The 9,797-nt window shown below is 39.8% G+C and overlaps 1 protein-coding gene across 1 annotated transcript in view; it reads left to right on the top strand.

Annotated features, from left to right (window-relative positions):
* The first annotated feature begins 663 nt into the window (after positions 1-663).
* LRGUK (leucine rich repeats and guanylate kinase domain containing) overlaps positions 664-9,797 on the top strand; it is a 39,934-nt gene continuing 30,800 nt past the window's right edge. The window contains exons 1-6 of the mRNA XM_040596646.1: positions 664-980; positions 2,111-2,218; positions 2,875-2,956; positions 4,010-4,110; positions 4,860-4,941; positions 8,173-8,297. Coding sequence (XP_040452580.1) covers positions 771-980; positions 2,111-2,218; positions 2,875-2,956; positions 4,010-4,110; positions 4,860-4,941; positions 8,173-8,297 — 708 coding nt within the window. The 5' untranslated portion in view covers positions 664-770. The remainder of the gene's footprint in view (positions 981-2,110; positions 2,219-2,874; positions 2,957-4,009; positions 4,111-4,859; positions 4,942-8,172; positions 8,298-9,797) is intronic.

The raw sequence follows: 9,797 nt of genomic DNA, 5'->3' as shown, positions 1-9,797 counted from the left end.
ATTATTAAGATTTTTTCCACCAGCTCTAAAATGTTACTCTTTTCTTAAGTTTCTTTCTTCACCATTACTTCACCATTTCAAACAGCCCTCACCCCTGCAGATGGCTGTGCTTCCCAGTATAAATGATCAATGCCACCAGTCTTCCCAGACAAAAACTAGTAAGACCAGGACCGGCCTATGACTAAAACAGCTAACTAGAATTCAGGGCTACAGACTGCCCGCACAGCCCTTTTCCTCGAGCAAAGTTGCCACCTTGCACAGAGCCCATTTTGGCCTGGGGCTTGGCGGCTGGGTAACGGTGTCCTGAAGATTCTTTGTCTGGCAGTATTGACGTTGCATCCTGATCTGGAACAAGCAAGTGGAGGCGAACACACGCTTCCCCGTGCTGTGGAGGAGTGGGGAAAAAAAGAGACAAGCAGGGCTGTGTGAGCGGGGCTGCGAGCCGCAGGGCGCCGCCTGAGGAGGACGCCGATGGGGCGGACTACAACTCCCAACATGCTCTGCGGCTGGGCGGCCAGAGCCAGCGAGCTCTGCTCAAAGAACTACAACTCCCGCCGTGCACCGCTCCACCCGCCGCTTTCCTATTGGCTGACTGGCTGGCTGGCACGAATCCCCTTGCCCTCAGGAGGAAAGGCGCTTCTCCCGTCTCCAGGACAACGGGAGAGCAAACAAGATGGCGGCGGCCTGGTCGGAGGGGTGAGGGAGAGGTGTTTGAGTGACAAATACCGAGTGTGCGGCTCTCTCCGTGTTCTCGGTTCTTCTTACAGCTCATGGCGGGGGACGAGGAGAAGCAGGGAGAGGGCAGCCTCGAGAAGCAGCCTCCCCCTTCTCAGGGTCCTCAGCAGCACCTCTCCCAGTGGTTGCCTGGGAAGCTATCCCAGGACAGACCCAGCCTGCGGCCTCCACAGCTCAGCCTGCCTCACCGAGAGACCGAGCAGGAGGAGGATGGCAAAGAGGAAGAGGAGTCACAGCGCACAGAGGTTCAGTGCCCCCCAGCTGTTTGGGGAGGGACGTGCTCGTGAGGGAACTAGCCCTTTCCCACCTTATCGCTCAGTGTTGCTGTGTGGGAAAGAAGGGGAGGTCGATGGGAGCACCATGTTGTGCATTTCCCCAAAGAGGAGAAAAGCTGGTTTGGCCTGTTTCCCTTCACCTCTCATTTCTGCCTATTTATAGGGTCCCTTTCATCCCCATAGTGTCCAGGATAGTCTGGATTGCCCCCCTCTTTCCCTGCTGTATAAAGACTAAGGATAAGTTGGTATATGGATGACCAAATTAAACCCCTTTACTGATGATATTCCCAACCCTGAGATTCAATAAGCCCCTGGACCCAAGTGAATTTAGTCCCTGCTCTTCTGGGCTCTGAAGTGTCCCCTGCCACAGTGTTATCACCTCATGTTTTTACCTTGTTGAAATGCATCTGTAGTCTCCATTGCTATAACATGTAGGTGCTATAATTTAGATGATTACCATTTGAAACATTATTTATCTTGGTCCCTAGATTAGCAATTGTGTGACTTCTCCAAGCTTATAGGAATTTCACAAACCATTGGCTTATTTTCTCATTAAACCTACACAGTGGTTCATTAGTGCCATCTGTCAAGTACCCTCTTTGGCAAAGATTGTTCTCTGAAGAGTAGCACTAGCTGCTCATGCTGAACAAATTTAAAGGGCTTCCAATAATGTGCGTATTGGGGTGCAACGCTGGGGTTATGTTAGTGCTGATTTGCTGAGATGTTAACATCCGTAATCAATGTGAGTTCCATGGCTCAACATCTCTGGAAAGAGGTCCTGTTTAGAGCTGTGCATTCAAAGCAGAAGGTAGGAAAAAAATCCCAACAAAAACTTGTTGAACCTTTTAAAATTAATAGAGCTAGTACGTGACATGTTTCTATTTATCTGTTTTGAGTGCTGTATTCATCATTTTTGCTAATGTGTAGTGCCTTAGCAGGGTGATGGAGCACTGAAAGCAGTGTTTGATTGAGGACTTTCATTAAACTGTTCCCAGTTGCATCCCAAGCAGCCCCCAGATTGTACCAAGTGTGGTATTTCATTTCATGAATCTCCCCTTAATCTCTTTCTCTCCCTACCTCCCCTTTCTGGTATTTTATAGGGTCAGTTTGATGGAGAGTTGGACGAAGACACTGTGGCTGAGGGACTCCACAAGCTGGGGCGCTCAGCCTCTGGTATCGAATACGTTTATCTTAATCTGTCGCTTTCAGTAAGTATAAGAAAAGAACATCAATGTGAAGTGCTTCTCTGCTCAAAGGTTTCCTCTTTTTAACAGCAAATAGTTGGTCTAGTAAAAAGGTGTCAAGAGGCAGGGTTTTGTTTCTACCTGTCAGCGTTGTTTCATGTACATGGGATTTTTGACAAGACACAGCATGGCTTCTGCTGACAACTGCCATATTGCTTTTTTTCACTTAGTAGCAACAGCAGTAAGATTTTTCCTTACCCAGTCTTCGGATGTGAAAATGTATCTTCCTGCTTTAGTCAGCTAGAGGGAAAAAAATAGAGGAACATGCTGAAGACCTGAGAATGCTGCTTCATTGCCCCTTCAGAAAGTTAAAATGCTTGTGTCTTTCTAAAGATTACTTGCTGACACTCCTTTTTCTGTGCAGCCTTGTTTTTTCTGGCATTTTTCCTAGCTACAGCTATCTCTCTGGGTTGTTTTAAAGTCTTCTTTTGACATTTTCTCCATTCATGGCTGGTCTGCAGGTCTAACATCACTTGCTGTATATGTCATCCTGTTCAGAAACATCCATCTGGAGGGACCCTGGGGCATGTCTTCGATGTCTCCCGCTACTGTGTATCTCTTGGGAGAGTGGCTGAGGTTATACAGCTAGTTATTAAAGTCTCTTTGCTTTATTTTTCCAGGGTCGTGAGCTAAGTAACATTAACATTCTCTGCAGATACTTTCACCTACAGAAGCTGGAACTTTCATGTAATAAAATTAATGGTATGTAGTAAATACACTAGTAAATTCTTGGGTTGTGAAATTGTTTAAGATGAGAAATGCACTGTACCATGGAGCTTTAGTATCACAAGGCCTGGTCTGTGTTTTAATGGTGTAACTACTCCAGCTCTACAGAATGAGGTGATGGCTAGATCTTCTTGAGAATGATGTGTGGACCATTCAGACAGCTGCACCAGCATATGTTTATCAGCAAGAACATGGAGATTATTGTCCAGTTTATTATCCAAAGATAAAATGCAAGCAAGCATGTCAAGACAAGGTTAAGGCTGAGATTTTACATGTGCAGATATTTTAATATTTAAAATTATGTCTGGTGCAGTTTTCCCAGCCTTGGCCTTTCCTTTGTCAAGGTTTCCCATTGGCGACAAAATGTAAGAAATTACATCCTGGATTGAGAAAAGTAGCAAATGGAGACTGGGGTAAACTCCATCATACTCCTTCCCTCTCCCTTGTACTCCCCAGCTAATTTTTTAATTTAACATCAAAAGGAATATGCTGTGGTGGGCAATCTGTTGCATTATTTCTTTGAAGTTCATTTCACTTGAGGTGCTGGAGTCCAATAATAGCACTTTTGTAAACCAGTCCTTCTCCATTCTCATTTTACTAACAGTTTGTCTGTGAAGGCTAGGTCTGAACAGAGCAGGGACTTTTCCATAGTAACTAATCAGTCTTCAGTAATTGGCCTAAATACTTCTGTCCACTAATTAACAACTTAGGACAGAGGTAGTCTCTCTGTCATTCTAGAGGTAGCTAGAATATAAAACTATTCCGGCTTATAGTCAAATCAGTTGACATAATGGAAATCTAATGTAGAACTTGAATATTTGTTTCTTCATGGAAGAAACCATCTTTTTTTTTTTCTAGTAGAAGGTGTTAATAAAGCTGATTTCTGCATTTTAAACACTGCTTTCTGTATGTGTAACTACAAATCGTTTCTTGATTGCTATTGGACCTAATTATCACATTTTGACGTGATGATCTTTGCATTTACCTGTGCATTCATGTACACAGTTTGACATTTTGTTTTGTTACTAGATCTTTCTTGTATCAGCCACATGCCTCACTTACTACAACTGAATGCTTCCAACAATAAATTGACTACGTATTTCAGTTTTAAACCACCTAAAAATCTCAAGGTATGTTGCAATAAATGCATTTTATGGGTTTAAATCCAAAACTATTTTCTAAATCTAATTTAGACATTGTATTTGGACATATGCAAAAGTGAATTTTTATGCCTTCCTTATTCTTCTTTCTTACCTCATTTGACATTTTAATAGCTTTTCCAAATGTTTGGGTATTTTACACTGCACATTTCAGTCTTTTATTTTATTTTACACTCTGAAGTCTTGCATGCCATGGGAAGGTGTGTTGTACAGCTAACTGTTCTAGCTGGAGGTAAAAATAGCCAGAATTTTTTCCTTGCTTGTTGAAATCATCAGACCTTTAGTGGGATCAGTTCCTGCCTTTCAAATTGACTGATGCCAATCATTATTGTGAAATACATACTTAAATCGTAGCTGTGTGCCATTCTTCCCTTTAATGCTGTTTTCATGTAGCCTACTTTGGATTATAAAAAGCAGGAGGTTGTTTTGAAATGCAACCTCTATGTATTTCTCGGTCTTCTCTGTAACTTTTTTAATATGTATGAATAATTACTGGACCATTAATGATAATGCTGTTGGAAGAAAGCATAATTTTGGAAGTTCCCAACATGTGAATTCTGTGTGTCATATGAAAGAATCTTTCTGGTTATGTCTCAGTATTAATATAAATTATCTTCTTACTCTTTCCACACTCTTGATTGCAAATTTAATTTAGTTTTGCAAGCCAGCTGCAAGTGTTGATGAAATAAAACTAACTTTCTGTCTTGTTTTTTCACTAGGAAGTAGATTTTTCATACAATCAAATACCTAAAATGCAAGATTTGTCAGCATACCAGTCACTTACTAAACTCCTGCTGGATTGTATCCTTTATGGAAATTCAAATGGGAGAAAGTTGCTTGTTTGCTTTCTGAACAACTACTTGCTTTAAATAGATACCTGCTTTCTTTGTATTTTTCCTTCATGTCAGTTTTGTCTTCAGAAGCAAGATTAAATATTGTCGTTCTGGTGGTGAAACTGATCTTAATTTACTTAAGCATGCATGGTGTTGAAAGTGTTTGTGTATGCATGTAAGTTATTAACCGGCTAGAGGAACACAGGAAGCCTCCACTTTGCATCATGTAAAACTGAAAAAATGACATGTCATACTCTTTTTGCATGGCAGAGGTAATAAATAATCCCAGTATTTTTATATACAAAAGGTTAATAGGGAATCAGCTTGGAACACTAAGCTCCCTTAAATGAAAATGTGCATGTTGTTCAATTTTAGACATAGCTAATTATGCAGGGACTGTAGAGGCTCTGTGGAGGACAAGGCCGTTGAATGACAAAGAGAACCTTTAAGTGAAACTTCCTGGAGTATGCTGAGGGAAGTCACTGGGGGAAGGTGTTCTGCTACCCACTGTCTATGCGCTCACTGTGGTACCCTGTTTGTGGGATTAGAAGCACTGTTTTGGTAGAAATCAGATAAATATGAACCTGCAGATTATGTTTCATTGCTTACTCTTCTAAGGCCGTCCATAGTACTCCTAAAGATTCTCCTTTGCTTTTCTGAAAGGTCTTCTGGAGTTTCACATTGACATGCTGCCTTACTTACAATTGCTTCCCGAGGGCTTGTGAACCTGTCCTTTTTGCTTCATAATTTGCATCTTGATTTTCTGCTCTCTGAAAAGGAGACGGCAGCAGGCTGTTGCAGGTTTTTCTCTGTCTCTTGTCCTTGAAGTAGCCCATTACCAAACGATATTAATACAATGCCTTTTTCATGTAGGAGCAGATAAAGCATTTGCAGGGCATCCAGGTTATGTTATTCACACATTTTAGAAGGTGTGCAGGTGACACGATTCTTGTCAGAAAATGGCATTGAGACACTATCCCTTTGCAATTCTGATTTTTCATCACAGAGCAAAAACCATAGGGCAAAATGAAAAGGAAAAAAGATCAGAGATTTGTATTGTGGATCTGAATCGATATTTTTTCATTTCGTTTCAATGCAGCAGCGTGCTGTCTTCAATTTTTTCATTTGTCAATGAAGATGTCATTGAAATGGGGAGGAAAAACTGTTTCATGCATACAGTTGCAATAGGACCCACTAGAATATAGGGAAAATGAGTGCAGGATTCACAAGTACAGAATTTAGAATAGCAAAGTAAAGTGACATGTTCCTAACCCGTGTCAAGAACTCCTCGCCAAAGACATGGCAGACAAAACAAGCTGTTCTTTGTAATCATAGATGAAAATACTATATTGAATATCATGCAGTAGTAGAAATGTTTGGCATGCATTTCTCGTTGACAGTAACTAAGCATTTCTTACCATATTTAAGTGAATTATGATGCAGATGGTAAGGTCTTTGTAACATTTTTCTGACAGGTGCACACACAAGCACACCTGACAGGTTTATAAATGAGTTTTCAAGGAGAAAACTGCCTAAACCAGAAAGGGAGACAGCTTGGGCAATAATATCTGACAAAGCATTATAGTGAGCCGTTAAAAGACTAAAACTGATTCTATTAGTTTTTAGTCCTGAGCAGTTTGCTGCTTCAACTTGACGCTTGTGGCTTAAACAATACTTTTTCCTCGCCAAAACTTCTCCTCCTCGGTTGCAAAAGGAACAGTCTCATTTTGTATCTGAAACAATTATTATCTGTCAAATGTTAGTGACTGTGGATTCTTTTGGTTTCTTTTCGTAAATGACAGAGACAGCCAAGTGTGAGGTCATATGAAAAGATAAACCAGTGCTTACTAGCTCATTTCTCCTCCTCCTTCCCCATCTAGACCTGTGAGTGTAGACCTTAGTGTACAATCAAGTCCCCATGTAGGAATGCAGTTAGGAAAAAACAGAGTTAGGTTACAGCTATTAAAAAGTATTCTGTTGGCCCTGGCTAAGCTTACATTTTATTCGCTTACAATATTATTCAGACTGCAAGAAAAAAATCATTTGATTGTTAATTTGTCCACTGCCTGGAAAGAATTAAAATTAGCTTGCCTTTCTTTGCAGGCAGAGTTCATTCTCTCAAGTCAATTAAAAATGTTTTCTTCTGTGATTGCCTAAAGGCATTTCTCTGTGTCCTGCATGTTCTGGCTAATTTTATGTTTTTTTCCAGTTATATTTCTTGGGGGGGGGTTATGTAACTAGTTCCAACTTGGACGCTTACAATACGAGTGTAATTCTTCTTGCCTAACTTCAGTCACCAAATTAGATGCCTGCATCAGAGTTACCTGATTTCAGTAGTCAGGTACCTCTGCAGTTCAACCAATTGCAAGAGAGCAATCTGAGATGGCTTGCTGCCAAAGGAAACATGCTTTGTTTAAGGCATCTGGGTAGTTATGTTAATGCTGAAGTTTGCTGAGAGGGATCCTAACTACTTGTACTGCTGATTTTGATTTTAATGTTAAATGAAAATTCACTTTCCCTTTTCAGGACAGATGGCCAGTATAGAACAGCTATAATACAGAGTGAAACAGCCACATATAGTACTGTTGTCTGTTATGACTTGAATAATTTGTATATGAAGCTTGGAGGTCAAGGTCAGTTAGGAGCTATGTTAAGTAGTCCACAAACATAAAAAGATTACAGCCTTCTCTGACGAAGATGACAGCTGACTTACCATGCCTGGTACTCAGTTAAAGTCAAAGACATAAATACCCCTATGTTTTAACCTGCATATGCGCATCTGATAGGAAGACCAGAGATTTACAGCATAGTTTTTTAAGATGCTGGCAGAAGTTGTTTCTCCTCCACACTCCTGTTACCTCACTTTCATTACTTTCTTGATTTGTCATCAGCCCTAATGCAGGTCACAAGAAACCATCAAAATTTAAAACCCTTCCAAAATGAAGGGGAGGATAATTCTAGCTGAAACAGTGTCACTTGTCCTCCTGCCCTACAAAATGTTGTGTCAGTCAAACAAGGAGGCAGCAAGTTCCAGAATAGGAATGGATGTGAGCGGCTGGGATTTCACACTCTTTATAGCATGAAGCATTTAATGTCCAGCTCCCCTTACCATAAAATTCAGCTCTTTTGGTTAATTTAGCAATGTTTGCTACAGTTTTGTGTTCAGTTATTTTCCTTAAATGCAAAAACCTCTGTATAGTTAATAATATAGAGGAGGTAAGAGGACTGGAGAAGTGTCACAGTCTGACTCATCTTAGTTTGTCGCACAACAGACTCACTGCAGTCAGTGGCCTTGAGAATTTACCTATCAGAATACTCAATCTGGTAAGAAAGAAGTAATTCCAGTAGGTTTCCTGTCTGTCTTTCATCAATATATTAATGCCCAAATAAAAGTGAAGGTAATTACATGACAATTTTTCAGAGATATTTGTAATACTGGACACACTTTTTTATTAATTCAGGATCATAAAATAACTTAAAAGGGAGCTCTGAAGGTCACCTGATCCAGTTTCCTGCTCAAAGCAGAGCCATCCTCAGTGGAGGCTGCTCAGGGCCTTGTCCAGCTGGGTTTTGGATTTCTCCAAGATTTTCCATTTGCTCTGAGTAGCTTTTGTTGCTTAGGTGATGTGTAAGAAGTTACTTACTGTACAAGTCCCACACAATAGAAACTGGTTATTCTTTTTTTAAAGTATATTTCCTCATAAAATTGTGTTCATGATAGCAGTGAGCTAGGACAGGAGAGGGAAGGATGAGGACTGAGAAGCCTGCATTTTTTAAAGAAAATAAGTCAAGTTTAGTATGCAAATCTGATATATTATTAAAAGAACATTGTTAAATTTTTTAAAACATCTTGTAATGAGATTGGAAGCTTTATATTGTCAGCTGTGCATCAAGATATCTAGGGTATCTTTGTTTAAATACAACACTTCTAGGTTATATTTCTAGATGCTTTAGTGGGATTTAGCTTACCTGACTTCAGATTTGTGAAGACAACTGCAGCTGAGCTAGTTGTTCTCTGCTGCCTCAAAAGTCAGTGGAGAGAAATAGACACTTAAAATACTTCATTATTCTGATCCAGCTGCTGACATCTACATTAACACAAGATGCATCGTGCCTTGGAAGTGCTTGTTTATCTCTGTTGGTTATGAAGATAGCCAAGGATAACTAGCCCAAATATAGACATCTCTCTGTCAAAGCCTGCACTTGTTTGCATGGATCTTGATCTTTTACAGGCCTTAGGAAGGCATTTATCTCAGTGTTCCTTGGCACCATGTTTGTAAAATTTCCTTAATACCAATGCTTTCTTCTAAATCATTTAGAGATACTGAATGGGAAGAGCCATCAACACAGAGGCTGCGCAGAAACACAAGCAAAACCCGGTTTTAATGCAATTCTGTTGCTATAAAATACAACAGGCTACTTATTAATAGATTTTACTTAATAATAATAATTTTAAATATATTTAATGCTATTTTAAAAATAAGTACAAAAAACCTGCACATAGAAATATGCCCATATTTGCTACAGTAGTTTTGAGCGCCTACATAAATATGTTAGGTAAAGTGAATAAATCCCTTATGAGGAATAGAAATATTCTTTTCCAATTCTTCTAAAATTTTAAAGATTTTTCTTCTGTTCTGTAGTAATTGATATGGAAAAGAGTAAGATCTGTACCCATCAAGGCCTGATTGGCCTTTGTACTTATTGCTGCTTTGATAGTCAGAAAAGGTATTCACATTTAAAACATGACAGTAGTATGTTTTGAATAATTTATTCAAATAGTATTCAGTAACATTTTTAATATACTTCTATTTGAGCTATATA

This window comes from Falco naumanni, chromosome 5, assembly GCF_017639655.2.
Source record: "Falco naumanni isolate bFalNau1 chromosome 5, bFalNau1.pat, whole genome shotgun sequence".
NCBI lineage: Eukaryota > Metazoa > Chordata > Aves > Falconiformes > Falconidae > Falco > Falco naumanni.
Note: the sequence above shows the minus strand (reverse complement) of the source record. Positions and strands in the feature narration are given on the sequence as shown.